Below are 20,034 nucleotides of genomic sequence, written 5' to 3'. Positions count from 1 at the left end.
GGAAGGGGGTGTAACTCAGCCGGGGAAGGGGGTGTAACTCAGCGGGAAAGGGTGTAACTCAGCCGGGAAGGGGTGTAACTCAGCCGGGGAAGGGGTGTAACTCAGCGGGAAAGGGGTGTAACTCAGCGGGAAGGGGTGTAACTCAGCGGGGAAGGGGGTGTAACTCAGCGGGGAAGGGGTGTAACTCAGCGGGGAAGGGGTGTAACTCAGCGGGAAAGGGTGTAACTCAGCGGGAAAGGGGTGTAACTCAGCGGGAAGGGGGTGTAACTCAGCGGGAAAGGGGGTGTAACTCAGCGGGAAAGGGGTGTAACTCAGCGGGAAGGGGGTGTAACTCAGCGAAAGGGGGAAGGGTGTAACTCAGCGGAGAAGGGTGTAACTCAGCGGGGAAGGGGAAGGGTATAACTCAGCGGGGAAGGGTGTAACTCAGCGGGAAGGGGGTGTAACTCAGCGGGAAGGGTGTAACTCAGCGGGAAGGGTGTAACTCAGCGGGAAGGGGGTGTAACTCAGCGGGGAAGGGGGTGTAACTCAGCGGGAAGGGGTGTAACTCAGCGGGAAGGGTGTAACTCAGCGGGAAGGGTGTAACTCAGCGGGGAAGGGTGTAACTTACCGGAGAAGGGTGTAACTCAGCGGAGAAGGGTGTAACTCAGCAGGGAAGGGTGTAACTCAGCGGGGAAGGGTGTAACAGGGTGTAACTCAGCCGGGAAGGGTGTAACTCAGCCGGGATGGGAGTTACTCAGCGGGGATGGGAGTTACTCAGCGGGGACGGGTGTAACTCAGCGGTACGGGTGTAACTCAGAGGGAAGGGTGTAACTCAGCCGGGAAGGGTGTAACTCGGCGGGGAAGAGTGTAACTCAGTGGGACGGGTGTAACTCATTGGGGAAACTCGCGGTGTTGTGGTGCGCAGATGGCCCGGGTTCAAAGACCATTTGATCATACGTGACAATCAACAGTACCCTAAAAAGGTGCAACACGCTTGGGATTGGCTCTGGAAGTCTGGGACTGGGTCACCCGCTTGGTATTAAACTCTTGACATGCAAAGCTTTGGGGTTGTTACATGGCTGAGCAGGGTGACCCAGTTGCCCAAAACAAGCCACACTCCACCCACACATATGGCCATCTGCCCAGCCTGTCCTTCCCTGGGTGGAACATGGGCTCTGTGGGGGTAATCTCCTCAAAAGATCAGAACCTTGGTCTCACGCTCACGAAACCATGGACTTAACACACCCGATACAAATAATCGACTAATCACTGTCTCTATCTGGACCATGACGATTAGATGAATCAGGTGTGTTACTGCAGGGCTGTATCAAAACCCTGCACACCCACTAGCTTTCCAGGACAGGAATTGGAGAGGTTGTTAACCATGGTCTAAGGTCATGATGAGGTACGTTAACCCTGTTCCAATGGTCTAAGGTCATGATGAGGTATGTTAACCCTGGTATAATGTTCTGATGAGGTAGGTTAACCATGGTCTAAGGTTCTGATGAGGTAGGTTAACCCTGGTCTAAGGTCGTGATGAGGTACGTTAACCCTGTTCTAATGGTCTAAGGTCATGATGAGGTAGGTTAATCCTGGTCTAAGTTCGTGATGAGGTAGGTTAATCCTGGTCTAAGTTCGTGATGAGGTACGTTAACCCTGTTCTAATGGTCTAAGGTCATGATGAGGTAGGTTAACCCTGGTCTAAGGTCGTGATGAGGTACGTTAACCCTGTTCTAATGGTCTAAGGTCATGATGAGGTAGGTTAACCCTGGTCTAAGGTCGTGATGAGGTATGTTAACCCTGTTCTAATGGTCTAAGGTCATGATGAGGTAGGTTAACCCTGTTCTAATGGTCTAAGGTCATGATGAGGTAGGTTACCCCTGGTCTAAGGTCGTGATGAGGTAGAATAAACCAGGGCTGGATCAAAAGCCTGCACACCCCCATACACTTACCCTTCTCACACTATTGTGCCGACCCGAACCGTACTGTGCTAGCGCGGAGATGTTCCTTTCACATTGTCCTTACCAGCAACGATGATGAGTTAGATTAACACTGGTCTAAGGTTGTGATGAGGTAGATTAACCCTGGTCTAAAGTCATGGTGAGGTAGATTAACCCTGGTCTACAGTTGTGATGGAGTGGTGACGGTTCCAGCAACCATGATGGATGCTTTGAGATCAACACAGACAAACACAAAAATAGTACTGAGACCCTCTGACCTCCATAACTCCAACTCCAACAGACTGCCAGGTCTGTCAGCACCACAACAGTTAAAAACTTCTTAAGGATTGGACCCCATGCGTTTTTAAAATATGTATTTTGAATCATCTTTGAAATGCAAGAGAAAGGCCAATATATGACTTAGGAATCTAGGCGCAACATAGATTTTGGCCACTAGATGGCAGCAGCATATGCACAAAGTTTTAGACTGATTCAATTAACCATTGCATTTCTGATCAAAATATTGTATCAAGACTGCCCAAATGTGCTTAATTGGTTTATTAATACATTTTGAAGTTCATAATTGTGCATTCTCCTCAAACAATGGCATGGTATTATTTCACTATAATAGCTACTGTAAATTGGACAGTGCAGTTAGATTAACAATAATTTAAGCTTTCTGCCCATATCAGATATGTCTATGTCCTGGGATTTTTTTTGGTTACTTAAAACCTCATGCTAATCACATTAGCATACGTTATCTTAACCGTCCCGTGGGGGGGGGACTGATCCCGTAGAGGCTAACCACTAGGCTACCTGCTGCCCCGTGCACAAAGCGAGATCCATACAGAAATGGTTTGTCGAGATCGGTGTGGAATAACTTGACTGGCCTGCACAGGGCCCTGACCTCAACCCCCATCGAACACCTTTGGGATGAATTGGAACGCATACTGAAAGCCAGGTCTAATCGCCCAACATCCGTGTCCGACTTCACTAATGCTCTTGTGGCTGAATGGAAGCAAGTCCCCACAGCGATGTTCCAACATCTGAAGCCTTCCCAGAAGAGTGGAGGCTGTTATAGCAGCAGAGGGGGGACCATCTCCATATTAAAGCCCATGAACATACTTTTGTTTTTTTGGTCAACCTTTTTTCTGACCTATTTCAGTCATGATTCTTTAGGTTTGTGTATATAAACTACAGTACTGGAAGCATCAGCATAGTAGGGGTTTGCACTTTTTAAAAATCATATTAAAGGGGAAATCTGCAGTTCTAACAATACAAAATCAATTAACGCCCACTTTTGCAGGGTAAACAGCTGAGGGATGGGGCTGGAGAATTGTAACCACTCTTAAAATCATGGACACATCTATGGATGCATGGGACTGACCATCCAGGAGATGAGCCATGTTTTGAAGCTACTGTATTTGTTTACAATTACATTGATAACAATCAATGGAGTTAAACAACAAGCTCATGAGGCATTAAGTTATACTCTTCAAGATTCAATGGCTATATATAATGCATTTTAAAGTCCTCAAATGGAGGTACAAGTCCCCTTTAATAAATCTTAAACATAAGTCCTGAAGAGCCATTCTCTGGTGTCCAAGTTACAGAAAACGTAAACTACTTTCCTGGCTCCAATGTATCAACAGTCAGAAGATCTCTCCATCCCAAATCCCCAACCAACCCTAGTGGAACCAAACTGGGCCTGCGTTGGTCTTTTCACTCCTAATTAGCTGTGTTAATAGGATTTGGCTTCTGGTGTTTCCATGTTGTAAGACATGCGATTTAAACCACAGAGATATTTAGCCTCTGAAGCTGCAGAGGAGCAACACTTTGACTTAGTGTCTCTTGAACAGTAGTCTACCTACTACCTAACAACTCATTGTCTTTCTATCAGGACATCTATTGATAATCTAACGGGTCTTCAATCACCTCAACGACCTGTCAATCAATCGTCCTGTAGGAGATTTTCTTGTTTTGTTGTAGCACGTTTAGTGACTACAAACCTGTTTCTGTGTAGCGAGGTACCCAGGACAACGAACCACCAAGATGTCGATGGACGAGCCTGAGGATCTGGAGATGGAGGGAGAGGAGGGGATAGACGCCAAGGAGCTGAAGAAGGAGCTGGCTGAGTCCAAGGCAGTTAAAGTGCTGATGCTGGGTAAGTGAATCAACCCATTGGTGTGAATGTATCGGAGATGCTTCAGGAAATATGCTCTTGTGATGAGGTAGCCCTGTCTGGAACTCGTAAGGTCGTTTTTGGCTGAAACGTTGGAATCCCCCATGAGTTTTGGTTTCCTCTTCATAAAGGAACTGAAAGGCAATATTTCAGCTAAATTAACGTGGAATCATAAACAGGATATTTGTTGTGACATATGACGTGATATCATTGATTTGGTTGAGGTCAGTGGTGGAAAAAGTACCCAATTGTCATACTTGATTAAAAGTAAAGATACCTTAATAGAAAATGACTAAAGTAAAAGTGAAAGTCTCCCAGTAAAATACTTGAATAAAAGTCTAAAAGTATTTGGTTTTAGCCAGGGGGCACATTCTAACACTAACACATGATTTACAAAGGAAGCATGTTGTATTTAGTGAGTCCACCAGATCAGAGGCAGTAGGGATAAGTGTGTAAATTGTACAATATTCCTGTCCTGCTAATCATTAAACATGTAATGAGTACTTTTGTGTGTCAGGGAAAATGTATAGAGTAAAAAGTACATTATTTTCTTTAGGAATGTAGTGAAGTAAAAGTTTTCATAAATATAAATAGTAATGTAAAGTACAGATAACCAAAAAACAACTTATGTAGTACTTTAAAGTATTTTTACTTAATAAATAGTACTTTAAAGTATTTTTACTTGAGTACTTTACACCACTGGTTGAGGTTTGTATTAAACTGCCATCCAGAAGCAAGGACGGACCACATCGGAAAGGGGGGGGCATCATTTAATACGACATGATTGGTTCCTCTGAAAACCTGGCCTCAAGATAGGACAAAAAATATTTCAAATGAAATTGAGATAACATCTGTAATTTTCACATTTAATCTTTCTGGTGTTGAATATATTCCATCAAATGATATCATACTCTTTCTCTGGTCCCATTTTAATCAAACACAGACAATAAGGCCTAGATTCGATCAGATAAAGCGTCAACCGGCGATAGCCCACACCCGCATAGCTGATGTTTTGACTGTGTCAGAGGTGGAACTGCGTCGGAGTTGTCAAATCGGTGAGCAGCTCCAACGCAGTTCCACCTTTGACACCGCCAGAACATCAGCTATTCGGTTGTCGGCTATCGCTTAATGCTTGATCTGATTGATCACTCGCTCCCACTCGCATTATAGAAGTTCAGGACGAGAAAGTGTACGCTATATAGAAATAAGGACACTCAAATTGAAAATCATTCAACTAAATAATGAGGACTTCTATCAGGCTAAATAATGAGGACTTCTATCAGGCTAAATAATGAGAACTTCTATCAGGCTAAATAATGAGGACTTCTATCAGGCTAAATAATGAGGACTTCTATCAGCCTAAATAATGAGGACTTCTATCAGCCTAAATAACGAGGACTTCTATCAGGCTAAATAACGAGGACTTCTATCAGGCTAAATAATGAGGACTTCTATCAGGCTTAATAATGAGGACTTCTATCAGGCTAAATAATGAGGACTTCTATCAGGCTAAATAATGAGGACTTCTATCAGGCTAAATAATGAGGACTTCTATCAGGCTAAATAATGAGGACTTCTATCAGGCAAAATAATGAGGACTTCTATCAGGAAAATAATGAGGACTTTATCAGCCTAAATAATGAGGACTTCTATGAGGCTAAATAATGAGGACTTCTATCAGGCTAAATAATGAGGACTTCTATCAGGCTAAATAACGAGGACTTCTATCAGGCTAAATAATGAGGACTTCTATCAGGCTAAATAATGAGGACTTCTATCAGGCTAAATAATGAGGACTTCTATCAGGCTAAATAACGAGGACTTCTATCAGGCTAAATAATGAGGACTTCTATCAGGCTTAATAATGAGGACTTCTATCAGGCTAAATAACGAGGACTTCTATCAGCCTAATCAAAGAGTAGATGACTTGTAAACAAGTCTGCATGGAATTTCTATTATTGCGACTTAATGGTCGTGCCGGAGACAACAGTTGTTGACAACTAGCGTTGTAGCTAAGCCTAACCCTAATCCCTTTCCTAACCTTTACCTCATTCTCCTAATTTGCTGCATTAATTCACCTAACCTGCTGCATTAGTTATCCTAACCTGCAACATTAACTATCCTAACCTGCTACATTAATTATCCTAACCTGCTACATTAATTATCCTAACCTGCTACATGAATTATCCTAAACTGCCACATTAATTATCCTAACCTGCTACATTAATTATCCTAACCTGCCACATGAATTATCCTAACCTGCCACATTAATTATCCTAACATGCCACATTAATTGCTATGTAAACAAATCCTCAATATTACCACAACGGAGCTGCATGTGGATTTGACTGCTCAGTTCCACCTCAGACACCATCAAAACAACCGCTATGCGGATGTTGGCAGAAACTGATCTGATTGAAACAGGCCCCGAGTACTGATTCTGTCTGTGAATTGAATATGCACGTTGTCTGAACATTGACAGTTAAGAACCAACACACAAAGATCAAGGCATAATATTATTTCTCTCAGAATGTTTCAGCTATATGTAACTGAACCTAGAAAAGAAGGAAGAGATTTTTGTGGTTTGTTAAAGTACAGATTCAGACCTTGAGGTACATTGAGCTCCATCGCTCCCCGAGTTCCATCGCTCCCCGAGTTCCATCGCTCCCCGAGCTCCATCGCTCCCCGAGCTCCATCGCTCCCCGAGTTCCATCGCTCCCCGAGGTCCATCGCTCCCCGGGCTCCATCGCTTCCCGAGTTCCATCGCTCCCCGAGCTCCATCGCTACCCGAGTTCCATCGCTCCCTGAGCTCCATCGCTCCCTGAGTTCCATCGCTCCCTGAGTTCCATCGCTCCCTGAGTTCCATCGCTCCCTGAGCTCCATCGCTCCCTGAGTTCCATCGCTCCCTGAGTTCCATCGCTCCCTGAGTTCCATCGCTCCCTGAGTTCCATCGCTCCCTGAGTTCCATCGCTCCCTGAGGTCCATCGCTCCCTGGGCTCCATCGCTCCCTGGGCTCCATCGCTCCCTGAGTTCCATCGCTCCCTGAGCTCCATCGCTCCCTGAGTTCCATCGCTCCCCGAGTTCCATCGCTCCCCGAGGTCCATCGCTCCCCGGGCTCCATCGCTTCCCGAGTTCCATCGCTCCCCGAGCTCCATCGCTACCCGAGTTCCATCGCTCCCCGAGCTCCATCGCTCCCTGAGTTCCATCGCTCCCTGAGTTCCATCGCTCCCTGAGTTCCATCGCTCCCTGGGTTCCATCGCTCCCTGGGTTCCATCGCTCCCTGGGTTCCATCGCTCCCTGGGTTCCATCGCTCCCTGGGCTCCATCGCTCCCTGGGCTCCATCGCTCCCTGAGGTCCATCGCTCCCTGAGCTCCATCGCTCCCTGAGCTCCATCGCTCCCTGAGCTCCATCGCTCCCTGAGCTCCATCGCTCCCTGAGTTCCATCGCTCCCTGAGCTCCATCGCTCCCTGAGCTCCATCGCTCCCTGAGTTCCATCGCTCCCTGAGTTCCATCGCTCCCTGAGTTCCATCGCTCCCTGAGCTCCATCGCTCCCTGAGCTCCATCGCTCCCTGAGTTCCATCGCTCCCTGAGTTCCATCGCTCCCTGAGTTCCATCGCTCCCTGAGTTCCATCGCTCCCTGAGTTCCATCGCTCCCTGAGCTCCATCGCTCCCTGAGCTCCATCGCTCCCTGAGCTCCATCGCTCCCCTGAGCTCCATCGCTCCCTGAGTTCCATCGCTCCCTGAGTTCCATCGCTCCTGAGTTCCATCGCTCCCTGAGTTCCATCGCTCCCTGAGTTCCAGTTCGCTCCCTGGGCTCCATCGCTCCCTGGGCTCCATCGCTCCCTGAGTTCCATCGCTCCCTGAGCTCCATCGCTCCCTGAGTTCCATCGCTCCCTGAGTTCCATCGCTCCCTGAGTTCCATCGCTCCCTGAGTTCCATCGCTCCCTGAGTTCCATCGCTCCCTGAGTTCCATCGCTCCCTGAGTTCCATCGCTCCCTGAGTTCCATCGCTCCCTGGGCTCCATCGCTCCCTGGGCTCCATCGCTCCCTGAGTTCCATCGCTCCCTGGGCTCCATCGCTCCCTGAGGTCCATCGCTCCCTGAGCTCCATCGCTCCCTGAGGTCCATCGCTCCCTGAGTTCCATCGCTCCCTGAGTTCCATCGCTCCCTGGGCTCCATCGCTCCCTGAGCTCCATCGCTCCCTGAGCTCCATCGCTTCCTGAGTTTCATCGCTCCCTGAGTTCCATCGCTCCCTGAGTTCCATCGCTCCCTGAGTTCCATCGCTCCCTGAGGTTCATTGCTCCCTCCCAGTGAGTCCAGTCCAGTGGAAAGGCAGGACACAGTGAGGTGTTTAAATAATCACTACTAAAAGGTCCAAGTGAATTATGGAACCCTGCCGATGAGATGCCAAGCCGATTACACTGACGAGTTTAGCTCATACTCCAGGTCCAGTCAAGAAATGTGTACCCATTCTCTCCTCTGACTGCATTCACCCTTTCACACTTCCGTGACGACCCAATTCAAACTGTACTGTGCTGGCTCAGACTTAAAGTATCTTTTTTTACATAGTCCCATTTACAAAACAACACTCTTCCAGAACCTATGATGTGTGGGTTCAGATTGGTTCTGGGCTCAGCAGGATTTAGTTGGGCTGAGGCTTAGTAGTGTGAAAAGGGTAATACACTTGGCCTCTCTGCGTGTGGCCACTTAAAGTCTCAGTCAATGCTAATGATCAAATCCAAAAAAACAGGTCTAGGTATATATCCAGATAGTGGAATAGACAGATCTATTTCCATATGCCTAACCAGGCCAAATAGCTAACGCTGAGGTCTCCACAAACTGTTTTAGCATCCGGTACCCTTTTCACACTACTGAGTAAAGCTGAGCTGTACTTCTGATTTGACCTGTTGGAAAGGTGTGTGTGTGAGACACAGTGTTCTCACTCCTACCAGTGGTACCGTATAAATAGTGTTGTGGACTGGCCACCCCTCATAGCCTGGTTCCTCTCTAGGTTTCTTCCTAGGTTTTGGCCTTTCTAGGGAGTTTTTCCTAGCCACCGTGCTTTTACACCTGCATTGCTTGCTGTTTGGGGTTTTAGGCTGGGTTTCTGTACAACACTTTGAGATATCAGCTGATGTACGAAGGGCTATATAAATACATTTGATTTGATTTGATTTGTGTTCTTTAGCAGACAGTGTTAGTGTGACCGACTGACAGGGGTTCGAATCCTGTGTTATCCCTTTGATGGTGAGCAAACACAAGTTTTAAGGTCTCAGGTGGCTGGAGCAGGCAAGCGTTGTTCAATGAACGACTTCTGTTACTTTAGCTCTTGTCTTGATACAAAGTGGTAAGATGACCTGTTTCCAGGTTACATAATGCTTGTTGTGTTAAGACACAGGACCAGGTTACATAATGCTTGTTGTGTTAAGACACAGGACCAGGTTACATAATGCTTGTTGTGTTAAGACACAGGACCAGGTTACATAATGCTTGTTGTGTTAAGACACAGGACCAGGTTACATAATGCTTGTTGTGTTAAGACACAGGACCAGGTTACATAATGCTTGTTGTGTTAAGACACAGGACCAGGTTACATAATGCTTGATGTGTTAAGACACAGGACCAAGTTACATAATGATTGATGTGTTAAGACACAGGACCAGGTTACATAATGCTTGTTGTGTTAAGACACAGGACCAGGTTACATAATGCTTGTTGTGTTAAAACACAGGACCAGGTTACATAATGCTTGTTGTGTTAAGACACAGGACCAGGTTACATAATGCTTGTTGTGTTAAGACACAGGACCAGGTTACATAATGCTTGATGTGTTAAGACACAGGACCAGGTTACATAATGCTTGTTGTGTTAAGACACAGGACCAGGTTATATAATGCTTGTTGTGTTAAGACACAGGACCAGGTTACATAATGCTTGTTGTGTTAAGACACAGGACCAGGTTACATAATGCTTGTTGTGTTAAAACACAGGACCAGGTTACATAATGCTTGTTGTGTTAAGACACAGGAGACATGAAGCCCATCCATAACACTCAGCAAGGGGGTACGTGAAGAGGAGGATCGGCCAACCTTAATGTGGAAGGGCACTGAGCCAATGGGTGTCATTATGTAACCTGGTCCTGTGTCTTAAACACAGCATGCATTATGTAACCTGGTCCTGTCTGTGGCTATGAGTCTGTGGCTATGAGTGGCGCAGGGCTCAACCAATTAGAGTAGATTAAATGGAGAACACTTCTCCACAAGAGGCATCTATTGGATGATGTCTGTCTATGGTCTTTATAACTGCTGTGTTGTTGAATAATCTAATCAACTTCACTACAATTACCCATTTAACTACTAAACTAAGCTGAGATTGTTTTAGTTGAATAGCGAACTCCTATCTATGTAAATGAACATGCCACTATATAGGGAATAGGGTGCTATTTGAGCCGTCCTACACTATATAGGGAATAGGGTGCTATTTGAACTGTACTGCACTATATAGGGAATAGGGTGCTATTTGAACCGTACAGCACTATATAGGGAATAGGGTGGTATTTGAGCCGTACTGCACTATATAGGGAATAGGGTGCTATTTGAGCCGTACTGCACTATATAGGGAATAGGGTGCTATTTGAACTGTACTGCACTATATAGGGAATAGGGTGCTATTTGAACTGTACTGCACTATATAGGGAATAGGATGCTATTTGAGCCGTCCTGCACTATATAGGGAATAGGGTGCTATTTGAGCCGTCCTGCACTATATAGGGAATAGGGTGCTATTTGAGCCGTCCTGCACTATATAGGGAATAGGGTGCTATTTGAGCCGTACACCACCGGTCCAGATTACAGGTTGGGGTCGGTGCCATAGTATTTGGGTTTTAAAGGTTTTCAAATACATGTTTTGAATAAAGATTTTAAATGACTTCAAGTCCTTTGTGCTGAAGAGTCTGATACTCAGTGAGTCCCATTGAGCCACAGTGAGGCCCACTGAGGCCCAGAGACGTCAGTGATCTCCTCACAGACTGTCCTCTTGCTCTATTGTCACTCTTCCTCATAATCTAACTGGGTCACATTAGTAAGTGGTGTTTGTTATGTTTCAGTAGTGGACTGTATTGGGAATAGGATGCAGTTTGGGAAGTAGCATATGTTTCTCTGGCCACAAGGTCCAAGAGTATTCTTGGCCTGAGGGACTTCTACTGAACTGTAATTATGTTACATATTATGTGACTGATAAAGGTCAACAGATATGTAATGACAAGGCTTTTGTTTTGCCATTTTACCACAAGCAGGACATACTTTTCTTCTAATACATTATCTGTCTGTGTCACTGATGAAAGCCATGTAACGAAACGTTAAATGGATGACATTTAACTGTCAATAAATGGTGTATTTTTTTGTTTTCTTTCAGGTGCTGAGGAGTCGGGGAAAAGCACCATCGTAAAACAAATGAAGTGAGTTAATTTAAAACTGAAGCCTCTCACTGAATGTGGGGCAGCTGAGAGAAATGAGCCGCAGTGTCAAATCTATACCACTAGGGGCAGCTGAGAGAAAGTGAGCCGCAGTGTTACAAATATACCACTAGGTGGCAGTTTGGATAAGTGAGCAACACCAACCCCTTCTTCTTCTTCTTCACAGAATCCTCCACCTGGGTGGTTTTAATAAGGAGGAGAAGGTGATGTACAGAGAGGTGATCTTTGGTAACATCCTGCAGTCAGCTCTGTCCATCGTCAGAGGCATGGGCATCCTGGGGATCAAGTACGGATCACCAGCCGCAGAGGTGGGTACTGCAGGTTGGGTGTGTGTGTAGAACTATACTATAATATACCATACTACAATATATTATATTACACTGTATGAACCTGTTATACTAAACTATACTGACATATATGTGTTGTTTTCTATGTGGCCAGGATGAGGGCAAGAAGCTGGAGAACCTTTCCAACTCTACTGAAGAGGGCACCATGCCTCCTGAGCTGGCTGAGTGCATCAAGAAGTTGTGGCTGGACCCTGGCATCCAGGAGTGTTTTGAGAGAGCAGCTGAAGGCTACCAGCTCCTCGACTCCGCTCACTAGTGGGTTAATCTGTCTGCCGTTATTACTCAGGACCCGTATTCACTAGCGTTTCAGAGTGCTGATCTAGGATCAGAGCCTGTATCCATGAATTGCCTCAGAGTAGGGTGCTGTCCATGTAATCTTACTCATTATGATCTAAAAGGCTAAACTGATCCTAGATTAGCACTTCTACTTGGAGACGCTTGATGAATACAAACAGCTCTGACATTTACAGCCTACCTTAGTGATCTGATTCTTGGATTGATTGATTGTGCCATTCGCCGACAGCTTCCTCAGTGACCTTGACCGCATCACCGTGGCTGACTTGACCCCCAGTGACCAAGACATCCTACGGTGCAGGATCACGACCGGCGGGGTTAACGAGGAGAGGTTCATCTGCAGAGACATCCAATTCAGGTGATGCTACAGTAGCTAACTACCGGACTGCCTTGTCACAGTACAGTATAGTACACCTGCAAAGAGGTCAAATTCAGGTGATGCTACAGTAGCTAACTACCGGACTGCCTTGTCACAGTACAGTATAGTACACCTGCAAAGAGGTCAAATTCAGGTGATGCTACAGTAGCTAACTACCGGACTGCCTTGTCACAGTACAGTATAGTACACCTGCAAAGAGGTCAAATTCAGGTGATGCTACAGTAGCTAACTACCGGACTGCCTTGTCACAGTACAGTATAGTACACCTGCAAAGAGGTCAACTTCAGGTGATGCTACAGTAGCTAACTACCGGACTGCCTTGTCACAGTACAGTATAGTACACCTGCAAAGAGGTCAAATTCAGGTGATGCTACAGTAGCTAACTACCGGACTGCCTTGTCACAGTACAGTATAGTACACCTGCAAAGAGGTCAAATTCAGGTGATGCTACAGTAGCTAACTACCGGACTGCCTTGTCACAGTACAGTATAGTACACCTGCAAAGAGGTCAAATTCAGGTGATGCTACAGTAGCTAACTACCGGACTGCCTTGTCACAGTACAGTATAGTACACCTGCAAAGAGGTCAAATTCAGGTAAGGTAGTATAATTGATGCGATCGAACCATAGACCTCTTGCACAACAACCGAACGTCTTAATCAGTAAAGAGAATCCTTGTGATCTGAGAGCAGCATTTGGGTTTACACAGACAGCCCAATTCTGACCTTTTTTTCCCCCTCACCAATTGGTATTTTGACCAATCAAATAAGCTCTTTTGCCATTGCCAATAACTCGGCAAAAGATCAGAATTGGGCTGCCTGTGTAAACGTAGCCAGTAAGGGCTATGTTTCAATGAGAGTGTGATTTCAAATCACCTCTATTACACCAGCAACTTATAGAGCATGAAATATATATTTTTTGTATTTGTATGTGATCGCTGCTAGAATTGAACCACCAACCTTAGCAAGTGCCACGCTCTCACCATATACACCAACTAAGTACACACTGGAGGAGCTGGGATGTTTTCCTAACACACACTCATGATGATTAAGTACTGTAGTTGTTGAACGCTCCTCTCCTGTAAAAAGAAACAAGGGCTTTATAATTGATTGGGTTAATTGATGTGATTGTTGTGTCTCTCTGACGGACAGGATGTTTGATATGAGCGGTAGAAGAGAAGAGAGGAAGAAGTGGATCCACTGTTTCCAGGGCGTCCATTGCGTCCTGTTCTGTAGTGCCCTCAGCGCATATGACCTGGTGCTGCTGGAGGACGAGGAAATGGCGAGTGATTATACACACACACACACACACACACACACACACACACACACACACACTTCAAAGTGAAACTACAGGAGATGATTCAACCATACCACAGGAGATGCTGATATGAATCAACCACACCACAGGAGATGTTGATATGAATCAACCACACCACAGGAGATGTTGATATGAATCAACCACACCACAGGAGATGCCGATATGAATCAACCACACCACAGGAGATGTTGATATGAATCAACCACACCACAGGAGATGCCGATATGAATCAACCACACCACAGGAGATGTTGATATGAATCAACCAAACCTCACATGGCTAGTGACTGCAGCCAGCTAAGGTTGTTGACGGTTTTGTAGCCCAACGATGATCATGATGATAATGATACATCATTCCTATACCCTCCTCTCCTGTTTTCAGAACCGCATGCACGAGTCTCTCCACCTATTCAACAGTATCTGCAACCACAGGTTCTTCGAGGACACCATCCACGTGCTCTTCCTCAACAAGAAGGACGTCTTCCAAGAGAAGATCAAGCATGTCCACCTCAATGTCTGCTTCCCCGACTACGATGGTGAGTCCTACTCTGAGTCCCTAATGGCAAAACGTTGTTTTCCCTGAGCTTTTGGCCTTTCGTTTGGAGTTTATTTACCATGCGGCGAATGAATGAAAATATCGTAAATCTCTCACTGATTAGTTTCAAGTTATTGTCACATGCACAAGAACAGCGAAATGCCTTTCTTGCCTGCTTTTCCCCAACAATGTAGCTATCAATATCAGTAGTACAAAAAAAACATTCACAAAAAAAGTCAAGTAGAACAAAAACACACGAGAAACAGAAATAAGAAGAACGCGAGAATGTACCAGTCAAAAGTTTGGATATTCCTACTCATTCAAGGGTTTTTCTTTATTTTTAATATTTCCTACATTGTATAATAATAGTGACGACATCAATGGCCACTCCAATACCTTGACTTTGTTGTCCTTACAACTTTGGAAGTATGCTTGGGGTCATTGTCCATTTGGAAGACCCATTTGCGACCAAGCTTTAACTTCCTGACTGATGTCTTGAGATGTTGCTTCAATATATCCACATAATTTTCCCCCCTCATGATGCCATCTATTTTGTGAAGTGCACCAGTCCCTCCTGCAGCAAAGCACCCCCACAACATGATGCTGCCACCCCCGTGCTTCTCGGTTGGGATGGTGTTCTTTGGCTTGCAATCCTCCCTCTTTTTCCTCCAAATATAACGATGGTCATTATGGCTAAACAGTTCTATTTTCGTTTCATCAGACCAAAGGACATTTCCCCCAAAAGTACGATCTTTGTCCCCAGGTGTAGTTGCAAACCGTAGTCTGGCTTTTTAATGGCGGTTTTGGAGCAGTGGCTTCTTCCTTGCTGAGCAGCCTTTCAGGTTATGTCTATATAGGACTCGTTTTACTGTGGATATAGATGCTTTTGTACCGGTTTCTTCCAGCATCTTCACAAGGTCCTTTGTTGTTGTTCTGGGATTGATTTGCACTCTTCGCACCAAAGTACGTTCATCTCTTGGAGACCGAACGCATCTCCTTCCTGAGCGGTATGACGGCTGCGTGGTCCCATGGTGTTTATACTTGCATACTATTGTTTGTACAGATAAACGCGCTAGCCTCAGGCATTTGGAAATTGCTCCCAAGGATGAACCAGACTTGTGGAGGTCTACAATTTGTTTTCTGAGGATTTATTTAGATTTTCCCATGATGTCAAGCAAAGAGGCACTGAGTTTGAAGGTAGGCCTTAAAATACATCCACAGGTACACATCCAATTGACTCAAATGATGTCAATTAGCCTATCAGAAGCTTCTAAAGCCATGACATAATTTTCTGGAATTTTCCAAGCTGTTTAAAGGCACAGTCAACTTTAGTGTATGTAAACTTCTGACCCACTGGAATTGTGATACAGTGAATTATAAGTTAAATAATCTCTCTGCAAACAATTGTTGGAAAAATTACTTGTCATGCACAAAGTAGATGTTCTAACTGACTTGCCAAAACTATAGTTTGTTTACAATAAATGTATGGAGTGGTTGAAAAACATGTTTTAATGACTCTAACCTTAGTGTATCCAAACTTCTGACTTCAACTGTAGTTCTCCTTGGTTCCGAACCAATCACATTTCTTACTTAAACCTAACCCAACCCATATCCCTTTACCACGTGTAATTACATACTTAGTGTCTCATTTCTTGCCTAAACTTAACCAAATCACATTTGTTTCTGCCCTCGGAGGCAGAGTTGCCATTAGAACAAGGAAAACTCCATTCTGCAAGTGGGGTCTGAGCGCATCTTCCCCCACGGTAACAAGACATTTTGTTACACACTTGATCTTGATCCTCGGTCAGTTCATTCTTTCACTGAAATTCACAGGATTAAGAAAAATCACTTTGAATGAAAAAGTATCTGAATGAAGTATAAAACCCCTCGTATTCCCTCTGTAGGGCCAGACCCATACAAAGAGAACAGCAATTCCTCAATTTTCAACATCTAAACTCTTCTCTCCCTTATAGGGCCAAATACATACGAAGACGCCAGTAACCACGTGAAGATGCAGTTTGAGTCTCTGAACTTGAAGCAGGCGGAGAAACCCATCTATACCCACGTCACCTGCGCTGTAGACACACAGGACGTGAACCAGGCCTTCGACACAATCACAGACATCATCAAAATCAATCTAAAAGACGCCGGGCTGTTCTGAGGCAGCTCCTGATTGAAGGTATGACCGTCTATATTACTGCCTGATGCATGCACACACACACACACACACACCTCAGTGCCCAGCAGGAAATCCCTGTCTGAGAACCGACATCAGTCCTGTCGCCTCACTGACACACTGTAATAAGGGCCAGCTGTGGCCAAACTATCGGCAATTCACTTATAACACACGATGACAACCTGTATTTGCCTTGACATGCCATTAATATTGCAATGGTCTGAGGCGCTTTGTCCCCTAGTACATTTTGTTTCTATGGTTCAGACCGTTTGGGACGGATGAAGGTGAGGATGGATGAGTCATAAAGCGAACATTGACTCAATACTATCTCTGTCCCTCCCTCGACACTCTCCCTCCCTCTCACATCGCCTCAACACTATCCCAACACTATTACAGTCTCCAAAAGGGCCATTAGACAGACCTAATTAAACTATACTTTTCTCTAAATAAATGTGGTCAAATATACATTAGAGCAGGGGTGGGCATTGAAGCTGTAGTCTTGGAGCGAGAGTGTAGGCTTTTGTTCCAATTTGGGTGACCAAAACGAGCTGAATTTGCAGGCATGATCTATGACACAAGTAGCATTCACATCGGCACAACAGATTCTCAGAAAGATTACGTATAAATGTAAAAACATGCATTCAATTGAAATTCCTATTTTCTTCCCTTCTCCAGAACTTCCTTCCTTCCATCCATCAGCCAACCCCTTGGTTTTATTTGGCCACTGTGCTGAAGGAGGTGGACAGTCGATGGACAACTGCTTATCGGCTGTCACCATCACCACCTCCGAACCCTGGTTCCTCGGACGCTTCCTCTACATCGACAGCATCAAAGCCTTAACATCAAGGCCATTGGATTGAAAGAGTATCAAAACATTTGTACAAAAATTAAATTTAAAAAAAGGAAAATGACATAAGGCAGCAGCAGGCCATAAGCTCTTCTATGAGTGAGGCATTGGACAGGACTTAAATTGTGGAATGTACCTTTAAATCCCTGAAGCTAGTGTTTTTGTCTTACCTTCAGTAGTCTCCTGTGGTCTCCATTTTATTGTTAAAAAAAAGTTATAAAGTAAACAGTTGAAATTTCAATATTTCAAAAGTCTATTTTAATCTATTTTAATAGAATAATAATCTTACACTTTGTAAATAATTAGACCAATCTTTATTTTAAGAAAGACATCTGAAGTACTGTGAGAAAGAAGGGATCTTGTCTTTTTGTGATGTGTGGACACATAAAATAAAGATGCATATACTTCCCTGTTCGGTTTCTGATCGTTGAAGGTTACACAATACTATTATGACATAGTAGGGAACATTAACCCTTTCCCACAGTGCCGGTACACATTTTGGATCCCGGTACTCATAATATTTTAGAGGAAATATTCTATGAGGTGCCAGTACTCAAGTAGTAGAAAATGACTGATATTATAACACCAGCCCACTTCAAGCACTGCTTTGCCATTGGCTGGATTGCGAAATACAAAAAGACAAATATGGAGATGAGCAGAGAGCTTTAGTGCCATAATTTAATGGTGTTAAGATCAACAACATAATCTGTACAAAGTCAAACTGAACCAGAAACATAATGTAGTTACCACATCTGATCAGTCTCCAGGGTCATATTCATTAGTGCACACCGTTTCAAAATGAAGCAAAAATGTTCTTATTAAAGTCTTATTGGACTTCCCTCCCTGTTTCAGTGTATTTTCTTCTGTTTGGGGGCCTAATGGTGAATATGACCCTGGAATGTATAGTATTGTTTGGGGAAGTGGTGACAGTCTATCCCAGATACAGTAGGTAGTGGCTATTTGGCAACCGTTTTCTGGACAGAATTAACGCTCAGTGGAGTTTTTTTTGGTTTCGAACCAATCATATTTCTTACTTAAACTTAACCCAACCCATAACTTTTTATTACGTGGAATTACATACTTAGTGTCTCACTTCTTGCCTAAACTTAACCAAATCACATTTGTTTCTGCCCTCGGAGGCAGAGTTGCCATTAGAACAAGGAAAACTCCATTCTGCAAGTGGGGTCTGAGCGTATCTTCCCCCTCGGTAACAAGACATTTTGTTACACACTTGATCTTGATCCTCGGTCAGTTCATTCTTTCACTGAAATTCACAGGATTAAGAAAAATCACTTTGAATTAAAAAATATATATCAGAATGAATTAGAAAAGGCCATAAAATATCAAGCTGTGAATTCCAAAATTCTCTTTCATGCAGGTAATCAATAATTATTGTCTTATAAAGTGTTGTGATACAATTATTAATCTCACTTAACAATAATCAATACTTGTACAATAATGTGCGGTAGTGAACAAGAGTCCTAAATATAAAAAAATATTGTACCTTCAACCAATACCAGGTCTAGGACCTGCACCTTCAACCAATACCAGGTCTAGGACCTGCACCTTCAACCAATACCAGGTCTAGGACCTGCACCTTCAACCAATACCAGGTCTAGGACCTGCACCTTCAACCAATACCAGGTCTAGGACCTGCACCTTCAACCAATACCAGGTCTAGGACCTGCACCTTCAACCAATACCAGGTCTAGGACCTGCACCTTTAACCAATACCAAGTCTAGGATATTTTTTACAGGGATTCAGTAACGACAAAGATCAAAAGGTCACTGACTTGAAGATCCCTGTCACCTCAGCAGAGTTTACACTCTATTAGGTTGATCTTGATGATGACGGCGTCAAACACGAACTGGACGTTCTTGGTGTCGGTGGCGCAGGTGAAGTGGGTGTAGATCTCTTTAGTGCCCTTCCTCCTGTTGAGATCCTCAAACTGACACTGGATATAGGCTGCTGCCTCCTCATATGTACTGGCACCTGTAATAATAATAATAACAACAACAACAATAATAATGCATTATGGGTAGTGTAGTACACTAGATATAGGCTGCAGCCTCCTCATATGTACTGGCACTTGGGTTGGTGAGGAGACAGATATCAGAACAAGAGCATTATGGGTAATGTAGTACACTGGATGTAGGCTACCACCCTCCATTATGTGCTCGTCAGGATGACTCATCAGAGTGGATAAGGACTAAGAGAGTCCAAACTGGCTTATCCAAACTGACACGCCTCAGAAAGGAGGGATACATACAGTGGGGCAAAAAAGTATTTAGTCAGCCACCAATTGTGCAAGTTCTCCCACTTAAAAAGATGAGACGTCTGTAATTTTCATCATTAGGTACACTTCAACTATGACAGACAAAATGAGAAGAAAGAAATCCAGAAAATCACATTGTAGGATTTTTAATGAATTTATTTGCAAATTATGGTGGAAAATAAGTATTAGAGGCATTAAACTCCAGCCATACAGTCAAGTATTAGAGGCATCAAACTCCAGTCAGTCAAGTATTAGAGGCATTAAACTCCAGCCAGTCAGGGGGCGGCAG

At 44.4% G+C, this 20,034-nt stretch overlaps 1 protein-coding gene and 1 long non-coding RNA gene across 3 annotated transcripts; one reads left to right on the top strand and one right to left on the bottom strand.

Moving 5' to 3' along the window:
• Nucleotides 1-795: 795 nt before the first annotated feature.
• Nucleotides 796-17,881, top strand: LOC115132540 (guanine nucleotide-binding protein G(t) subunit alpha-2-like). Of its 2 annotated transcripts, XM_029665286.2 has the most exons (9): nucleotides 800-4,083; nucleotides 11,513-11,555; nucleotides 11,740-11,881; nucleotides 12,015-12,175; nucleotides 12,444-12,572; nucleotides 13,744-13,873; nucleotides 14,294-14,447; nucleotides 16,420-16,625; nucleotides 17,298-17,881. In XM_029665286.2, the coding sequence occupies exons 1-8, from the start codon at nucleotides 3,972-3,974 to the stop codon at nucleotides 16,605-16,607; spliced, it is 1,059 nt and encodes a 352-aa protein (XP_029521146.1). In that variant the 5' UTR covers nucleotides 800-3,971; the 3' UTR covers nucleotides 16,608-16,625; nucleotides 17,298-17,881. The 2 variants fall into 2 exon arrangements, with proteins under 2 accessions (XP_064877022.1, XP_029521146.1); XM_065020950.1 differs by lacking the exons at nucleotides 16,420-16,625; nucleotides 17,298-17,881 and adding an exon at nucleotides 16,146-16,401 and having other exon boundaries at nucleotides 796-4,083.
• Nucleotides 17,882-18,129: 248 nt separating this feature from the next.
• Nucleotides 18,130-19,743, bottom strand: LOC135572600 (uncharacterized). The gene is made up of 2 exons (XR_010464441.1): nucleotides 19,263-19,743; nucleotides 18,130-18,733 (listed from the first exon to the last, which is right to left on the bottom strand). It is a non-coding gene; the product is annotated as an uncharacterized LOC135572600 (long non-coding RNA).
• Between the last annotated feature and the right edge of the window lie 291 nt (nucleotides 19,744-20,034).

Source organism: Oncorhynchus nerka, linkage group LG7 (genome assembly GCF_034236695.1).
Source record: "Oncorhynchus nerka isolate Pitt River linkage group LG7, Oner_Uvic_2.0, whole genome shotgun sequence".
Classification (NCBI taxonomy): Eukaryota; Metazoa; Chordata; class Actinopteri; order Salmoniformes; family Salmonidae; genus Oncorhynchus; species Oncorhynchus nerka.
This window is presented reverse-complemented; position numbering and strand designations above follow the sequence as displayed.

Coding starts and splice junctions, on each gene's coding strand:
- LOC115132540 (XM_029665286.2), top strand. CDS start 3,972: ATGTCGATGGACGAGCCTGAGGATCTGGAGATGGAGGGAGAGGAGGGG. Junction 4,084..11,512: donor AGTTAAAGTGCTGATGCTGG/GTAAGTGAATCA, acceptor GTTTTCTTTCAG/GTGCTGAGGAGTCGGGGAAA. Junction 11,882..12,014: donor ACGGATCACCAGCCGCAGAG/GTGGGTACTGCA, acceptor CTATGTGGCCAG/GATGAGGGCAAGAAGCTGGA.